The following is a 19,852-nucleotide window of genomic DNA, read 5'->3' as shown; positions in this document are numbered from 1 at the left end:
AATCAAGTCCTATTGATACAGTTAAAATTGAGTGAATATTTGTTTATTTCAAAATACCACACCATCCAATTTTACAAAATAAATTTAACATTATTAATGATTAGACCTGAAAATATAATATAAGTAGAAAAATTAAATTTCAACTGCACAGGGTACAAAAGCTTGGATTTAAAATTCAAAATTAACTAATTAAAACGCGTTACTCAATCTGCAACCATTCAACCATTACTGTCTGTAGCAATGATTTGATAATACTAATGTTAATTGCATCGCTTAGCTAATGATACAATATAACTTAATTACTACAGCTGTATTTAAAAAAAAGCTTTATACCTAAAAAATCACTTTCTAACGAGCATCATTCTTTTATAAATAAATGATAAAAGGATAAAACTTGTACAAACAAGTCATTTATCACTCCACATCATATTTGAACAAAGGCAATTTGAAGTAAACAAAAAAGAAATGTAGAACAACTATGTAAGTTATCAGTTACTATGGTACAGTAATGATTTGATGACTAGAAGATTGGTAATCATATGAATAAAGTTACAATATTGAGCTAAGATAAATGGCTAATTTTGATTTCATGCAACTCAAAGCTTAGGTTACCAGTACTCGGGAATGATTGTAGGATACAAGTATGTATCCAGCTCACTCTATTCAGGATCATACCCTCCTATTCATATTTAAATGTGTTGGACGTGTACTTTAACCCAAAAAAGAGTCTAACAGATATCAAAATTTGAAAAGCATACAACCCCTTTAAGCTTTAACTCCCTTGAAAGAAAATGAAAGAATCCTGAAGAGTCCATCTGGGTTATCTGCATGTACCTATTAAGAAAATAAAGCAAGTTCAACATTACTAAAAATCTCGCACTAAGGAAAATAGCTCTGCATCAAACCTAAAATTACAAATGATACAACTAGCAACTACCAGAACTATTCAGTAAATATGCAACTAAGTCAACCCATGATTATAGGGATTTGACCCTCCAAATCCATGAAAAAGATATACCTCTGTTAGACATCTACCCATATCCAACACTTGTAATCATGTCCAACGAACATGGTTCCGAGTAGATGCTTTACGTATGTTCTTGCTATGTAAAAATGCAGCTAACCAGACTTCCAAATGTTCTAATGTGCTAACTGAAAAACGAGAGCTCTAGAGCAGAAAAGTTGCAAATTTTGTATTTTTCTCTTTTTCACAGGTCACACAAGTTTTTTCTATATAGGTTGCATACTTTCAAGCAGCCTGGACATCCCTTTTATCTCTTGACGAGAGTGATTTTTAGAACACTGTCAAAATTAGACATCATAGTGCGATAGTATAACCTTCTTGAAAAGCTGTGACATTTATCGGGATATACACACTTTATTGAGCATGAAACTCAGTAATACTTCTTACATCGTAGGTTCTACATCAACGTCATTCAAACACCAAAGATGCAACACAATAAGTAATGGGTGTAAATCCAGGCATATGTTATGTGCAAAGGAGAAAACATAAAGTAATTAAAGCATGCACAGAGCAATAGATGTACCCAGTGTCCAGCATCTTCAAGGACATGCATCTCTACTCCACCGCCCTCGTCAGCAGCAGACTCTTCAGCAGCATGAATCCGTTGAAGATCTTCAAGGGCCCATCGATGCAAACTCCTTTCTGCTTTCAAAAAATTAACATGCACACCACGAGGTAGATTTTCCACCACTCTCCTGTAATTATGCAGCCAAAAGAAACATATAATAAACAGTTGAAAGCTCTTTTCAAAATGAGAACAAATTTTACTTCTTATTTTTATGTTTATCATTTGAAATATTTAACATATAAAAGTCACTTAACAGACACCAACATTCAGTCTGAATATGGACAAGTAAAATAAAATCCAAACCACACCCTATAGCTTAATCCAGGTACGATTACCATAAATTTGTTTCTTCATAGGACTCGTACATTTCTGAAATCCCTTCAAGGTCAAACACCCACGAGAAACTTGATGATGAAGAACTAGCAGCACCAGTTGGTCGAAGATTAGTGACAACCCACTGAATGAATAAAACCAGGTAAAATTTGAGAAAAAGAAATATGATTTAATCTGAGAAACATGACAAATAAAGTCAAAATCAAATATGAAGATGGTATTCTTCTGCTCTTTATTTTTTTTCTTCTATAACCAACACAAAAATACACCCGACAGTATCTAAAAGAACTGAGAAACAAAAATTATACAGATAGCCAATTGAAGTGACAGCTTATAAGCTTCATTACCAAATCATGTGCTGGATATACAATGACAAATATGTATGTAGTAAGTAGAGCTGGCAATATTGGATACAATACGAGACGATTAAACATGCATGCAAAAAATAGCTAAATATACAAGAAACAAGACATAACACGGAAAAGAAACACAAACGGGACATGAATACACGAATGCATAAAATATATGTATCACAAATTATTACCATGTTAAATTTTATATAAATAGAAAATACTTTTAACACGATAACAAGACATGGATGCGCGAATTTAAAGTAAGAATGATGTAAGCATTTCAAGAAGTTAAACATATATTTTTTTGGTAGAATTGTAGACAACCAGCAAATTTCTTTAATAACAACCTCGTCAAAGATTACTTAATACACATGGGAAGAGTGAAAACTAGGAAAAAATTGGGGGCAACAAAAATATGACTTTATCTGAGAAACATGACAATGAAGTCAAATCAAAGATAAAATGCTGTTCCTTCCCTTTTTTTATTACTTTTTCATGGTCATTAAATCATCTTAAAAACTAAATATAGCAATATCTAAAGGAACTGATAACCGATTGAAAGTCACAGCTCGCAGCTCAGGGCTTCTTTACCAAAAGATGCGCTAGAGATAGAATGATAAATCAGTAAACAGAAAGAATGGCGTAAACAATTCAAGAAGATCACATATTTTATGCAGAGTATCTGGCTTGTACATAACAGTTAAATCACAGAAGAAGCACTAGCAGCAAGACAATATCATTTCAATCCTGAACATGGTGCAACTTCAATCAATGAAACGGCCATGAAAGGCATTTTTTCCTTTTTTTTTTTTTTGGAAAGGTCATTACATACAAATTCATACGCCCTGCCTACTAACAAGCAAATGCTTAACAGACTTTACAGGATAATGGCATATGCTAGTTTCAAGGAACTCATAGAACAGGGCACAAAGATATAAAAGTACCTCCAATTGTAATGCTGCACATGGAATGAACATAATGTATTAAGTCTTCAAGAAGAGAATCTATGGGTAACAGATTTAACTATATTGACAGGCATCCAGATACATTAGCTTTATGTCATCAATATTCAAAAGGTAGGAGGTTCTGAAAGCTACTCCTACTTCCATCTATGTTAGCATCTTACATTGTTAACCTTGAGACAAGATCAAGCTGTTTTCTATAAGATTGCCAAAAATCTTGTATCATAGAAGGTTGTGTATGTGTGTGCATGTGACTTATTTTAATTTTTGGTAGTGCTTAGCAGAGGTGGCAAATAGACAAGTTGGGCCAGTTTATCTTGGGTTCAAGTCACATCAAGTTTGATTGTTTCCTGTTCGGGTTGTTCTCAAGTTGGGTTGTCCAGAGTTCAAGCAGGTTAGGGCCAATTCTGTATCATCTATAGTCTAAATGTTGGTTTTTTAATAAATTATATATTATATATACATGCAAATATATTTCAATTACATCCATATAAATATATTTATAATATGAAAATATAAGTTTTAAAATTATTAATTAGGTTCAATAACTTAATTTAATAATAGTTTAATTTTAAGTGCAATTATAGAAAAAAATAAAAGTTTAAAATATCAATATTTTGTACCAACCAGTATGGGCCGGTACACACTACAAGTTGGCATTTACTGAAACGGGTCAAAATCTCAACCAAAACGGAACCCAAACTACTTGGTACCGGTATGGTACCGACTACCATGTTTATGGGTCAAAATTAGAGAAAGAAGTGTATTTGAATATATACAAGGATATTAGTTTTTTAGGAAATTTTGAAATGGTTCAGAGGCTTATTTAGTAATTTAGCCACTATTTAAACTATTCTCAAGTCCTCTATCTTTAACATGCTTAAGTGGTTCACAAATGAAGTATAGCCAAACAGGATAACTAGACTAACTAAAATTTCTTATAACCAAAAATGAAAGCTAAACTACTAAAGGGTATCTTTTCCTATGACATGTTTGCATTTGCATAAATCTTGAATGGACTAAAATAGCAGAAAAAGAATGTTCCGCCCTCCAGAGAGAATGTAAATGATCAAGAAAATCAATTATATACTTGATTTTTAGATCATATAGCACATCCATGATAGTCAAGTAGATTGCCCAAATTGATGTGCCATATTTAAGATGATCTAAAATAAGGTGAAATTTTGTTGATTACAAAGACAAAAAGAAGAGCAATTTTTAGTTACCTAGCAAAGTAGGGAACTACATCCATGCTTTTGTCGACAAATTAAGCTGAAACCAATGTTGTCAAGGGAAAAAGGCACATTCTAAGCACTACAACACTTATAGAGTGCAAGGAAATAAATACACTCACTTGAGTGAAGGTGCAATAAGTATTTTTGTGTGTGTCTATGCATATATGAAATAGGCTAAAAATATGACACTTAGGATGCCGAACTCTAAAAAGCGGTCCAACTTATCCAACAAAACAAGCAAACTTTCTTCTTTTGTTGGACGATATATATGATTTCCCTATGGACCAATATCTATTCTTAAATACTCAAATATTAAGAAGTAGACAGTTTGAGATTAACTCCTTTCTTACTAAAAAAGCTACACTTAATGAGAAACTAAAAAATTAAAAATTAAAGAGAACTTCAATTAGGCAGGTATTTTTGCACATATCGCCTTATAAAAAAGCATGCCTAGATGCACTAAGTGTGAACCTGATCAAATGTGCCTTGCCTGAGGCACAGTACCTTAACAACACTGAACGAGACAATATATTACATTGAACGCATTTATAAAAGAACTGATCATGCAAATAAAGTGCTGTAGTATTTCTCCAATCATATAATAGCCGTCGATGGTGACTAGACACCAAACATAAATAATAGGCCCACTACATATAAAAACTATACCGGTTAATATGAGTATGAAATGAAGTAACACTCCAAAGGAGCCCCACACTTGGTGATTGTGGAAAAAAATACCTGCGCAACATCCTTTGAGAACCCTTCCTGAATGAGAGCATTCACAATGTCCCTCTTTGAAGAAACCTACCTCAAATAAAATTGTTGCAAGTTTAGAGCTACATACAAGAGAAGGAAAAGAACAAGAGTATATTTCTCTTTTTCTAAAGATGGCAAGCAGGAAATGCAAAATAACAAATTGAAAATACAAGAAAATGATATATGGATTAGTTTAATTATTTCAGAAAAAGATGGTAACTATCTCCAGGTACAAATGAACCAGTAAATAGAAAATTTAAATCTAAGATTAGGGATGAAAAAGAAACAGAAACAATTCTATCTGAAGAGGTTTTACAAACAATATCTGCATGATGAGATCATATAACGACACCTAGCTTCAATGAAGGGAAATAATTAAGAAAAAACCATAAAAAACCATAATAGAGGCTCAAGTACTGTAGGTTGTCCAACCTATTAGCAAATAATATTCAACTACAATATGGCTTCCCAGTGCGTCTGGAAGACCATGTATACTAGAGTTACAGTAGCTTATGTTCCTAACCCTTGGATGCACAAAAACCCAATTTAATCCTAGCCATTTAAACTCTTTAAAGATAACGTACTACTCACATTACCTCTTAAACCATACACAAAAACTGTAAAGATCAAAGAAAACATCAAAATAACCAAGATAGACTGGTTGGGTTCCAATGAAGCAATAGCAAGGCCCAAGAAATCTACAAGGATGCAAATAATTGAATTAAGGAAGTTCAAATCCATCTCATCAAAGATCACACAAGGGACAATGGTCTCAATAGCACAGTTCATATATCAAATGAGAAAATAGATCCACAAAGTGACACAATAATTCACCTCTTTAGGCAATTTTCTTAAGAAAGATATTAGCTTCCCTGGATGGTCCTCGCCATCCTGGCCAGCTCGAACTTTTCCAGGAGTGGCATCCAGAACCCAAACCTATAGTATTTATAAAGCAAACCGTAAAAGACAAATTATAAGGAAAAGTAATTGGACGTTGGAGACAAGAAAATAAAGAACCAATTGATATATATGTATGTATGTATGTATTTCAATCCTATGATTGATTATAGAACTACATGATCTTTTTTCCATATCTATATTGGACAAGTTGCAAATACCTGGGCTCTTGTATAAATTTGGGTTCCTTAAACCTCCCCAGATTAGATATATCCACCTTAAGAGATGTGATTAGCACTCAACCAGTGCATCACACTCAACAAGTGCATCTAAAAGACTAAGAACCAATTTGAAATTTTCTAAGGGAAAGAAAAGAACTTACTCTAACTGGTCGTGGAAGTGGCTTTGCTGCTTGTTCGACCATGCTCAGGACAACTGAAAAACAAATAGAAAGCATACAACAACTATTATCTCTTCAACTAATTATATTTATATCATATATCACCAGAATTTAGTTTATGAACCAATCTAAAGACTAAAAAGTACCTTTTCCTCCAAAACTATGGCCAATTAGGACACGGGGTGTTATTCTAAGTTGTGCAATCTATTCCAGCAAAAACCCAGAAAATTGTTAATAAAAAGAATAAGAAGTCTTAATGTATAAATTTTTTTCTCACATTTCAGGTTCTTTTCAGATACAGAGAAGTGGAAAACCACTTTTAAATGAAAGACTTGAATGTCAAGGACCTAGTTTATTAGATTAGCTTATAAAACTCTTTATTACTTGGGAAGGAAAGGACACATCTACTGAGATCAAAGCAGCTAAAGAATTATAATTGAGGGGTTGAATCAGAGAACAAGGATTATTTCAATTTCTCACTAATAAACGTCATCATCCTTTAAGTTCTTTTTTTCTTTAAAGGAATTTAAGTGATATAAGAACAATCCAAGCTTTCCTAGGAAGCTACAAGCTAGAAAATCAATCATAAGTACCATAATCAACGGTGTCACGCTTATAATTAAAATCAATAAATTACCAGAAGGAACAAAATTTGGCGTAGGTATGTTCTAAATATTCTAAAATATGGATACAAAGAAGCAAAATCAAATAATTTCAGAATGAAACAGGAGGCATTGAAGCATTCTCATCATTACATCTTGGTTCAATTAATATGTTAATGTATTAAAGCATTCTCATGAATATATCTTGGTTAACTTAATCAGAATTAACATATTAATTCTGCCTCATTATGGTTCTCTCTCACACAAGCCCATCAACAAAACCAAAATTCAAGGATCACATTGAAGTATAAAACTGACAGTCAGGCTTAAGAACCACGCACTAGTTTTAGCACGTCTAAAGCAGTTGAAGCAACAGTATGTGGACCTCTCGTCTTGATTGATGCTGAGTCACCGTGGCACCGCAAGTCTACCAAAACAAACTGCATCAAGCAAAATACACAAGTACATAAGATTCCTGGCAACATAATAAATTAAACTTCCTAGCAATCCATCTAGCTGCAGTATAAGTAAATAAGGGAGGGGGTAGGAAAGAAAATAAGTAAAAACCAAGTAAAGAAAGAATATCTCAGTGGCAGCACAATTACATGGGAAATGCCATCTTCACCAATCTAGCTCTAAGGTTAGTCCTCTTCTCAAATATACCAAATAAAAGTTCAGAGTTCATTATCTTTTAACAATCTAAGCATCTTAATCAATTAATTAATTATTTTCTTTATTTCTAATATATATATTTATCACCAAAAAAAAGGCCGACGGAACATGAGGGCATTAAAGCTTGTTAATGCATTATGAAATAATATGGCAGTCTCATCCTTACAAGAGTTCTAGATTTAAAAAAGAAAAAGGATTCTCTTCCTAAGTTTGCCACATGGCAATATAAAAGGCCAACTTCACCTGCACTGCAAGAAAACTGACACCAACCCCATGGTTGGACCACATATAAGGATCCAATAGTTCTCCTACACCAAACTAAGACCAGTGATACCACGGTAAGATTCAAACAAACACCTTGGCCTAGTAAATTAAAGAAAACTTGAGACACTGAAGGATACAACTAAACCAAACCTAATCAGTTAAGATCCTGAGACAGCAATAACTCCACAGGTATTCAAATTGAAGATTGCACCCAAGAACCAGCTTTCAGTCACCATTCATATGCTTTAATTGGCCGCTGGTGTACCATTTTCTGTGATTTTATTTTAATTCAAAGGCATAACACAAATAAGGCATTCTGTTCTATCATTGGGTACAGTGGTTGCATGGCATATTAGTGGGTTACTTTCCTAAGTATGATTTGCATTTTACTGACATGCATTTTCAAGATCTTTAATTCATTGACTTGGCAATAGTTCAACAAAGCTTATAACACTCCTGAAAGACAATGAACCTGTTCTATCCTATGTTCCATTCAAGCCCCAATATACATTGCTTATATCATAAACGCCTAGCACATCATTATGATATGGTATCTCACCAACAATTTTAACTAGGCTTTAGAAGTTAATTCCTAGTAACCTGCATTTTCCAAGTCCAGCCAATGTACAAATCTAAACCAAGTCAAATAATTACTAATACATAAATATGCCCCTTCCCTCATAAACAAAAACTATCAATATTTATGGATTAGAGCGTTTTTCTTGGAACACCATATACCATCTTTTCTTTATATTCACCCTTCATGTACCACACAAACTCTTTACTTTGTTTGGTCCTTTTGTTGACTAATATTTAACTTTCCGCCCATTCTAGTTTTCCTTTTGACAATATCATATTTTCTTGTCTCATAATTTCTTAATTCCTTATTATCTTTTGATTGAATTCATTCCCACTTTTTATTTAATATTTTTACAGCCTTTTTCTTTTTAAATATAATAAATACTATATATGAGAATTTATTTTTCCAATAGTGGTTTCTAACCACAAGTTTTACACATTTGAGAAATGACTTAAGTGAAAGTAATATTATAATGAAAAAGCTATCAGACCATTTTATTGAAATGTACTAACTGCTGCTGCTATGCCATTGGTTGTATTTAACTAATGATGGAAGTTTATTGATAATATTCTCATAGTTTAACTCTCAATCTTTTATTTTAATCCTTTTCGGACCTAGCATGTTAAAATTTCAGGCTTTTCTTATTTATTTTCTTTCTAACAGTGTCACACTGAATTTTGATCTAATAGTTTTTTTCCTATCACTTTTTAATTTCTAGTTTTTACCTCGATCCTCAGACTTTTTCTTTTTTCTTTTTTCTGATTGTCCTTCTCCTTTGTAGTAAGTATTTCTTTCTATTTTGTGCATGTTTCATTCAATTCAAGATTCAAATGAACCTAATATTTTCTTCTAAATAATTAATCAAGCATTTTGTTTCTATTTTATTCAAGTTTCATTCAGTAAAAGATTCAAAAAACCTTAACTTTTAACAATTTAAGTATCTCAATCAATGAAGTGCATTGTTTCCTTAATTTCCGATATATATTCATCATCCAAAAATAGCTTGCCACAACATGTGGACATTAATGCGTGTTAACATCATAATTTTCAAGAGCCAGGCTACCACATAATCCATTTTAAGCTGATTAAAAATATCCATCATAGAGATGTCATAACACCATCATAAGTTCAAGTAAACTCAAAATGATTATCAATATTGCTCTAAGGCATCAAATTTTTGTAAAACTACCAATAAAAGTCTTCCCTTTGAAATGGGAGACATCAGACATGGGACTTAGTAATGATAAAAAGAAAAAAGAAAAGAAAACCACCAAATTAATTCAATGGTATCACTACACAAAGTTACCAGGAGACTGAAACAAAAACTAGAAAGTTTCATTACCTGCCATGTTGGAAATTCTTGTGCCAGCCGCCGAACAAAAGACCCTGCAACATTTAAAACAAATGTACTTTACAATCCTCTTACTTTTGCAAGCAAATTCCAAACAATAATTTTTTTATCTTAAAATATGTTGGAATCCCTATAATTAAGGATAGAAATCTGATGGTATTGGAATCCCTATAATTAATGATAGAAATCTGTTGTGATCTCTTGTAAATAGAAACTAATCTCGCCATCGATTCTTAGGAAATTACGATATCAATTATCGATTCTTAGGGATTAGGATTTATTTCCTTTAAAATGATTATTTTCTCTTTATAAAGCTGTAAACTAAAGCAGTAGCAATATAACAGAATTTTTCCTCCGAGTGTTTTTACATGGCATCGTGGCTTTAGGATTCATTCGATCCTAATTTTTTTCTCTAAATTCCTTCTTAAAATTCCTTCGGTTTAGTCCTCCAATGGGTGATATCAATGAAATTTTCTCTAAACCGAGACATCACAGATAACTCGAATATCAATCGGGAATCACTCAAGGTGAAATTAATTCCTCCACTACTCCCGATGATGTTTTTGATGTTCGCTAACCAAAACACGACTTGAGACTCTCCATAAGATACTTGGTACTCCCACCACTCATGGATCTCTAGCCATTCAAGGTACCGCCTCAACATTGCTTTTGAATCTAATAATCAATCTCCTTGGATACTCGATTCGGGCCCGATCACATGATGTAACTCCACGTTGTTTCAAACCTACACTCCTTGTCATAACAAATCCGAATCCGCATAGTCGACGGTTCTTACTCACCGTATCGGAATAGGAGAAGTACAAATGATGAGAGTTTTTCTCTCGATAAAGTCCTACATGTCCCAAACTTGTCCTGTAATTTACTTTCAATTAGTAAACTTACTAAGGATGAAAATGTTCTTGTTGAATTTTCGCAATTGGTTGTGTGATACAGAATGTAAATCGGGAGGATGATTGGCACGCTAAAGTTGATGATGGACTATATATTTGGAATAAAAACAAGACACAAGGGGATTGGCTCTATCCATCGCAAAAGAGGACACTATTATGTTATGGCACCGTAGGTTAGGACATCCAAACTTTGTGTATTTGAAAAACATCTTCACGTTATTTCAAATAAAAGTATTAATTCCTTGAAGTGTGAAATTTGCCAATTATCTAAACATACCTGTGCCATACCCATTAAAACCACATATTCAGGTCCCAACCTTTTTCGTTAATCCATAGTGACCTATGGGGAGCCAAATGAGTGAAAAATATTACGAGGGCTAGATGGTTTATAACATTCATTGATGATCATACTAGGTCTCATTGGGTCTATCTACTCAAAGAAAATCAAACACCCAAAGTATTCCAAAATTTTCACTCAATGGTTCGAACCCAATTCAACTCTACCATACATACCCTCCGTACTGACAATGGGAGAGAATACTTCAACTATGTCTTAAGTCCATACCTTTCTGACCAAGGCATTATACACCAAAGCTCTTGTCCTGACACTCCTCAACAAAACGGGATCTCTGAGAGGAAAAATCGTCTTCTTGATGTGGCTCGAGCCATAATGTTCACTATGAATGTTCCAAAATACTTGTGGGGAGAAGCTGTCCTTACTGCCTGCTATCTCATAAACCGAATGCCATCAAAGATCCTCAATTTCCAAACACCTCTAAATACTCTTTTAAAGGCCTTCCCTCTATTTCATGTCCCTAATCTTCCAGCCAAAATATTCTATCAGAAAGCTTTTGTCCATAACCATCAACCAAATCAATCCAAACTTGATCCTCAAGCCCACACCTGTATCTTCATTGGATATTCCCCTACACAAAAAGGCTATAAGTGTTACTCACCAACATTGCGCCGAATGTTTGTCTCTCGAGATGTTACCTTCTTTGAAAATGAACCATACTTTGCAGCATCTCATCTTCAGGGGGAGATTTTTAATGAAGATGAGACCCTTAATACTCTCCTCATTATACCGCCTGATCCTACTACTACTATCCCAGATTTAGTTGTTTCCCCTATACAGCAAGAATTTAACACCGTCCTTCCCAATGACAATACCTCCACCGAAGTACAACAGCCACTTGATCAAGGAAAACAGCAAATACAGGTTTACTCCCGACGGAATCGTTCTCCTGAACCGATACAAGAAGCCAATTACATCTCCAACCGAGGACCTGCTCAAGCGAAGTCCCACCTCCGTCACCATCCATCTATCTTCCAATTGCGTTCGAAGGGTACAAGGAGTCGCACTCAACATCCTATTTCTCGGTTTGTATCCTATGGAAATTTATCTAAGTCTTACAAAGCTTTTGTGACTAATGTTGATTCGTAAAAATTCCAAAAATATAGAAGAGGCTCTTGAATCACCGAGTGGAGACAAGCCGTGATGGAAGAAATGAAGGCCCTCAAAACAATGAAACATGGAAGTCTCGGATCGCCTAAAGGGAAAAAACCGTAGGGTGCAAATGGATTTTCACTACGAAATTTAAACCCGATGGTCAGATTGACCGATACAAAGCTCGACTTGTGGCTAAGGATTCACCCAAACTTATGGTCTCGACTACAACGAGACGTTTGCACCGGTTGCCAAGCTAAACACCATTCGGTCCTGCTATCTCTTCCGCCAACCTTGATTGGCACTTGACTCAATTGGATGTAAAAATGCTTTTCTCAACGGGAATTAAATGAGGAGGTGTATATGGATTTCCCACCGTGGTTTGAAGAAAACAAGGACCAACTGTAAGTTGAAGAAGTCCTTGTATGGTGAAACAATCTCCACGAGCGTGGTTCACCGATTTGCAAAAGCTATGACTAGCGTAAATTACATTCAAGGACAAAGACCACACCATGTTCTACAAGCACTCTAAGAGGGTAAATGTCGCATCCTTATCGCTTTATGTTGACGATATAATAATAACAGAAATGACTCGAGCAAAATTTTGAGATTGAAAAATTTCTTGGTACAGAGTTTGAACTTAAAGACTTGGGGAGTCTTAAATATTTTCTTGGTATGGAGGTAGCAAGGTCGAAAAAGGTATCTTCATTTCCCAAAGGAAATATGTTCTTGATCTCTTGTCGGAAGTTGGTTTCATGGGCAAGAAACCAAATAAACTCCTATGGAGTTTAACCTCAAATTGGGAACTAATGAGGATGGAGAAGAAATTGACGGGGGAGATATCAACGCCTAGTAGGAAGGCTCATCTACCTATCTCACACCCGCTCTAGACATAGCCTTCAGTGTGAGTGTTATTAGCCAAGATATGCATGCCCCGAGGGAGAAGCACCGAAGTCGCATATAGAATACTAAGATACCTAAAAGGAACTCCGGTAAAGGCACAGACTTCAAGAAGACTATCAACCGAAGCGTGAAGTCTACACCGATGCGATCAAGCGGGTTCTCATTAATGATAGACGCCTACAAGCGGCTATTGTAGTTATGTTTGGGGTAATCTCGTGACGTGGAGGAGCAAAAACAATCTGTGGTAGCACGCAGCAGGCAGAGGCGAGTATCGAGCACTATCTCATGGTATATGCGAAGGAGTTTGGATACAAAGACTTATGGGAGAACTAAAAGTGCCTTTTACCGCACCTATGAAGATGTCTTTGTGACAACCAAGTCATTGTCAAGATAGCACATAATCCTGCATCATGATCGGACCAAACATGTGGAAATAGATCGTCACTTTATAAAAGAAAAAGTACACTCGGAGAAGTATGCATCATCTACCTACCTACTAGACAACAAGTTGCGCACATGTTAACCAAAAGTTTGAATGAAACATGTTTGAAGAACTTAGTGGCAAGTCGGGTTTGATTAACATCTACACTCCAACTTGAGGGGAGTGTTGGAATCCTATAATTAAGGATAGAAATCGATGGTATTGGAATCCCTATAATTAAGGATAGAAATCACAGTGATCTCTTGTAAATAGAAACTAATCTCGCCATCGATTCTTAGGAAATTACGATATCAATTATTGATTCTTAGGGATTAGGATTTATTTCCTTTAAAATGATTATTTTCTCTTTATAAAGTCTGTAAACTAAAGCAGTAGCAATATAACAGAATTTTTCCTCTGAGTGTTTTTACAAAATATAATGAGATATGTCCAAGAATACAAACAGCAGAGCATCAATACACAAACAAAGCGGAAAATAGACACATCAAAAAGCTCAAGATGTTAACTAAATTAAAAAATATTATGTAACCTCATGAAAGAGTTGGAAACAAGATTTTAGGATAACTCAGCCTCTCATGTGGAACAAATGAGATATATAATCACAAAGGAAAAGATCAATTAAATTCCCTAAAGAAGGTGCAAAACTATATCAAATGCAATCTATGATAGAAAAAGGGAAGCAAAAAACCATGACATGCATATAAAAAGGTATTAACCAATTCTATATTTGGTGCTTACCCCAGTTCTTTCTGCTACCAAGAATTCCATGCAAGAGAACAGCTGTTGGTGGCTCTGGAATTGACCTGTTCAGTACTACCATAGAGCTCCACTTTACCTGCGTAGGCATTTTTTTTGCATAAGTTCTCAGAAATTCGAGCAGAAACATCATTTTAAATTTAATGTTAAGAAACAACAGAATCATATTGAATCTCTTAAATGGAGAAAAAAAGAAAGGCATTTTACAATAACTTCTCATAGTTATCATACACTAAATAGTATTATCACCATAATTATGATTATAAAATGAAAATAAAGCCTCATTTATCACATTAGAATTAGAATATTTTGGAAAGAAAAACCATAATTATTTTTTCCCTCAATTGGCAATATAGGTGATTCTGGTATCCCACTGCATGCACAAATCAACATCTAAAAAAATGGTTTTGCAACAAGCACATCTGATCAAGCAATTATAGCATGCAATAACCATAGAGGGAAGAACTTCAGAGGGTCAGACAAGCTAAAAAGCATGAGGAGGTTTTAACTTTTAAATTTAATATTGAATCCACTTACAAACAAATGATCTGGGCTTAGAATTCACCATATCAAACCAGTGAATGCAATCACATAATGCATCACAAAATCTTATACCAGGGACCTATTTTTCATTCCAATTATCTATTCCAAAGCTATAAGACTACAAAATACCGTATTTTAGTAGAAGAAAACATACAAGTTTCCCTTGAACTAGCTCATATGCCTGCAAAAACAAACATAAAAAGCATCCAGTTAAGAACATCGTACTTAAGAACAATGTTTAATTTACACAAAGAGATATTAATTTAACAGCCTCGGAACAAATAAGGATTTACACAAATATATGGATCAATAAAATACTTATGCTAGATTTGGTTGGAGTATTATTTTTTCCACATGTTTTAGTCCTTGGTTATCTATAACTAATCACAATTGGTAACTTTTAGCCACTCACATGACTGACTTATGGCAAAACTTTTCGCTTATTTGAAGAGCTCTTACTTTTTACAAGAGATTTTACTCATCTTTCTAATTGCAGATTTAAATTTATACTAATTACTCTTTAGAAGAAATGAGTTAAATAAGTTTTTTTCCTCGTGTTAGTAACCAAGCTTAGCATATTCTCTAAATATTCGAAAAGTTGCGAACTAGACCCTAGTATTAACATCGCTCTGAGGCGGGGTTGTTTATGTGTAACAGTTCCCAAAAGTTTCATTTACCAGTATAGAAGACGGATCGGCTATATCTCGATCACGCCCAAGCCTCTCATTTATCAATGTCATGCATACGCTTCGTTTTCTGCTGTATCTACTCGACCTACCAACGTGGGAGACCCGAAATGTGTCCTTCAACAGAAAAATAGGAGGAAATCCCGAAAAAAACAGCATTAATGCAGCTATAAAAAAAATGGATCAACGAAATAAAAAAGAAATTAAAAATTATAATGTTAGTAATGCGAGTAGAATTTACCTGGAAGGGTGGGGAAATCCTAATAGTGGGTCTAGAACTGATGGGAGGAAGCGAATGTAAGTTGAATTGGGAGTATGGTGGAATAAACGGTGGCCTCTCGCCGGGAAAAGAGGCGGTGAAATTCGAAAGGAAGGACATTGTTGAACATGAATGACGGAATGACCAAGAAAAAAGAAGCCGGGACAACTCAGCCCAGCCGGCAGAAACGTGACGAATGAGAATCTCAACTAATTTATAGTAGTTCATCGACTTAATTAATACTTGGGTAAACTCTACATTAGTCACTAAACTATGTATAAGCTTTTATTATGGTCACAGCAACATTTGATCAACAAACTTTTCAAATTTGGTTTTTGGTCCCTCGGGACACTTTTTTAATTGGTGTGATAATAATTTTAATCCTTAATTTTTATATTTTTTTGTCAATTCGACTTTGATTCTATATAAAAATTATTTAAAATTTAAAAATATTTAAAAACAGAAAATTTTATATAAAAATTTTAGAAAAATAAATTATCGAAAATGTTGGTTTTGAATAACTAAAATATACTGTAAATAAAATTATTTATCATTCAATAGATTCCAATAACAAATTAAAAATAAAACAAAACCAAAAAAAGTTAGATCATTGCATACTTCTTCAATATTTCTTGAAATCTAATTAGTAATATCCTCGAGTCAAGTTTTAAGCCACTAAAAAATCAAAATCTGATATTATAAAGGCTTGTGAAATTGATTTTGATGTCATTTTTAAAAAAAATACAAAATATACCAAAATTTTCTTTTTCAAATTTAATTCAAAATTTCAATTCATTTAAATTATTTTCCAAAACCCAAATTATAAATATAAATTATGTTTTGAATTTTTTTCTTATAATGAAAAAGCCATGTAAGAAAATCAAAGAGGTAAAAAAACAAGAGAACCAATAATTTTGCTTAATCTTTTATTCTTTTTATGTTTTTTTAAATAATGGATATTGGATAATTCTATACAAAAAATACAGAGAGAAAATTTAGAGTTTTAAAATAATTTTTCCTCATTTTCTCTCATTTTATCTGTTTTGAAATTTTTCTTTACTTTTTATTCTAATTTTAATTTTAATTTTAATTTTAACGTTTAGAATTTTCTAATTTTTAAAAGATTCAATTTTTATCATTTTATATATTATTAGGATCAAATTGATAGAATGTATAAAAATCAAAGACTAAAATTATTATTAAATCAACTAAAAAATATCACTTAACAGTTGAGTGATAAAAATAATTTCAAAAAATTCAAGAATCAAATTATAACTTTTTTAATTAAGTGATCAAAATGAAAATTTATCCGGTTAATGGTCTAATTTAACACACTTGCCTTTTTCCTTTAGCAAATTAATTGTTTTCAAGGGAAAATATAAATAACTATTAAAAGATAAATTTATAAAAAATCAAAATCAAAATCGTAGAAAATTATAAGAAAAAAAAAAAAAACAGGGTAAATCACATAGATAGTTGCCCCATAGTTTAACGCAGACTTGTTCTGGTCACCAGAAAAAAGGCCTTTATTAATTTACCCGCTCTCCATTAGACCTATCTATGGGCCGGGCGGCCCAGCCCGGCCCGACGGCCTGCCCGAAATATGGGAGGGTTCGGGTAAAAACATAGACTCGCAATATGGGCTTGGGCAAAAAAATGAGGCCTGTTTAAAAAACGGGCCGGGCTTCGGGCACCACTTTTTTGGCCCGGGCCCGGCCCGGCCCGAATATAATAAATATATATTTTTTATTTTTATTTTTATTTTTAAAATACTTTTAAAATATTTTTATTTTTATTTTTATTATTTTTAAAATATTTTTTTAATGTTTATTAAAAAATGGGCCGGGCCGGGCCTGGCTCGGGCTTATGATATTTTTCTCGGGCCAGGCCTGGACAAAATTTCAAGCCCATATTTCGGGACGGGCCGGGCCGGGCCCAAGAGGCGGGCCAAAAAAAATTTCGGGCCCGACCCGAACCCAGCCCATGGACAGGTCTACTCTCCATAACTCAATTTCATTTTGTAGTCTATCCATCGTTAAAATATTTTGGATACTACATGAAAATATTGATGTGGCTTTGTTTCTATTGATATAATAATAATTTTAGCCCTTGATATTTTACATAATTAGTCAATTTAATCATATTTCTAAAAATTTTAACAAATTTATTCCTCAATGTTTACATATCCTATCAACTTAGTCATAACCCTAAAAATAAAAAGTTATAACTATAATCAATTCAAAATGAAAATTACATAAAAATTCAAAAAGATTTTAAAAATAAAAATATTATTATACCGTATATCGCTTTAGTATTTTCATCTGGTGACCAAAGCTTTTTAATTATCGAGTGACTACAAAAAGAAATTAAATTAACGAGAGTGACTAAATTAAAAAAAATAGGGCATCCAAAACAAGAATGCGTTAAAACTTGGGTGATTGTTTGAGTAGTGTAGCAAAAAATATTAAGAATTATTAAAAATCATAAAAATTATAAAAAAAAATTTAAAAAATTTATTAAAATGATAAAAATAATTAAAATTATGAAAATTGATAAAATTATAGAAATTATAAAAAAAAAAGTCATTAAAACTTGTTAGGCTGTGAGTTAGCAGAAGGTGATGATGGTTTCACTAATAAAGAAATAAGAAGCTTAAAGTGTTATAGTGATCGGAATTATGTAAGGGTGTTAAGTGAGGAGCTTGAGAGATGATAAGTTTAGTGTTTTGTAATTTAAGGTGCTTGAAAGGTGATGCGAGATAAGTTGATAAAAGATGGATTGAGGTAATATATACGATTGTGTGTGTGAGAAAACAAAGAGTGGTACTTTTTAAATTTTTATAATTTTCAATAATATTTTAATATTTTTCATAGCTTTTATAATTTTCTATGATATTTTATAATATTTAATAAATTTTGTAAAAAGAATTATCATATATTTTATAATTTTGATAACTTTTTAAAAATTTTCCATATTTTCAATTATTTTTATGATTTATAATTTTGTATTTTATTATAAAATATTGTATTTTTAATAATTATTTAGAAAAATATTATAGTTTTCTTTCACATAATTTATTTTTTCTAAAATTGCCTCATGATTTCACAATAAATTTTTTTTATAGCACGACACATGTTGAAAGCAAGTGAAACCTCCATGTCAAGTAGCATTTTCACCTGACTTCAACATGTGTCATTTCTGATTGATATATATATATATTTTAAAGTGTCCCCTTACACAACAGTTTCAATATTACAAAAAAAAAGGCAATTTTACCCAGCTTTGATACTTGTGGTTTCTGAAATAATTTTTTTTTTTATTTTAAAAGTGCCCCCCACACATGGAGATTTCAAGATATAAAAAAAGAACATTTTACCGAGCTTCAACACATGTCGTTTTTGATATAAAAAAACATTTTTTTTATTTTGGAAGTGCCTTTTACATGGTGGTTTCAATATATATAAAAATATTTGTTTCTAAAAGAACCCCCTTGCACAGCGACTTTAATATGTAAAAAAAAAAAAAATCTACAATAGTTGGTTTAGGGGGTGATTTTAGACCCTTACCCAACAGTCAATTGAAGCATCCATTGGGCAAAAAAATTCAAAATTAATTTTTTATCTAATTTTATCCCTTCATTCCATCAAAACCCCAATCCCTAATAACATCATATCACATGATGTCTAGAGTACTATATCCTCAATGTGATTCTACTAATACATGTCAGTATACCGCACTTTGTTGAATGATGATCTCTTGTATATGAGTTGGATTTTTATTTGAATTTAGTCTGGAATATCTATACCAATTCGTTACACCATCAACATCTGTACCTCCTCCGTATAAAGATTCATTTTCTTATAACGGAGTATAACACCCCAAACCCAACCTAGATGTTATGGCCGTAT

The 19,852-nt window shown here is 32.9% G+C and overlaps 1 protein-coding gene across 2 annotated transcripts; it reads right to left on the bottom strand.

The window, feature by feature from the left end:
* Positions 1-563: 563 nt before the first annotated feature.
* On the bottom strand, positions 564-16,197 carry LOC105783572 (uncharacterized). 2 transcript variants are annotated; one of them, XM_012609112.2, is made up of 13 exons: positions 15,927-16,197; positions 15,677-15,802; positions 15,154-15,180; positions 14,439-14,535; positions 9,989-10,032; positions 7,472-7,570; positions 6,675-6,732; positions 6,511-6,563; positions 6,066-6,167; positions 5,214-5,279; positions 1,928-2,049; positions 1,548-1,719; positions 564-834 (listed from the first exon to the last, which is right to left on the bottom strand). In XM_012609112.2, the coding sequence occupies exons 1-13, from the start codon at positions 16,170-16,172 to the stop codon at positions 766-768; spliced, it is 1,281 nt and encodes a 426-aa protein (XP_012464566.2). In that variant the 5' UTR covers positions 16,173-16,197; the 3' UTR covers positions 564-765. The 2 variants fall into 2 exon arrangements, with proteins under 2 accessions (XP_012464566.2, XP_052482641.1); XM_052626681.1 differs by lacking the exon at positions 6,066-6,167.
* Between the last annotated feature and the right edge of the window lie 3,655 nt (positions 16,198-19,852).

Source organism: Gossypium raimondii, chromosome 13 (assembly GCF_025698545.1).
Source record: "Gossypium raimondii isolate GPD5lz chromosome 13, ASM2569854v1, whole genome shotgun sequence".
Classification (NCBI taxonomy): Eukaryota; Viridiplantae; Streptophyta; class Magnoliopsida; order Malvales; family Malvaceae; genus Gossypium; species Gossypium raimondii.
This window is presented reverse-complemented; position numbering and strand designations above follow the sequence as displayed.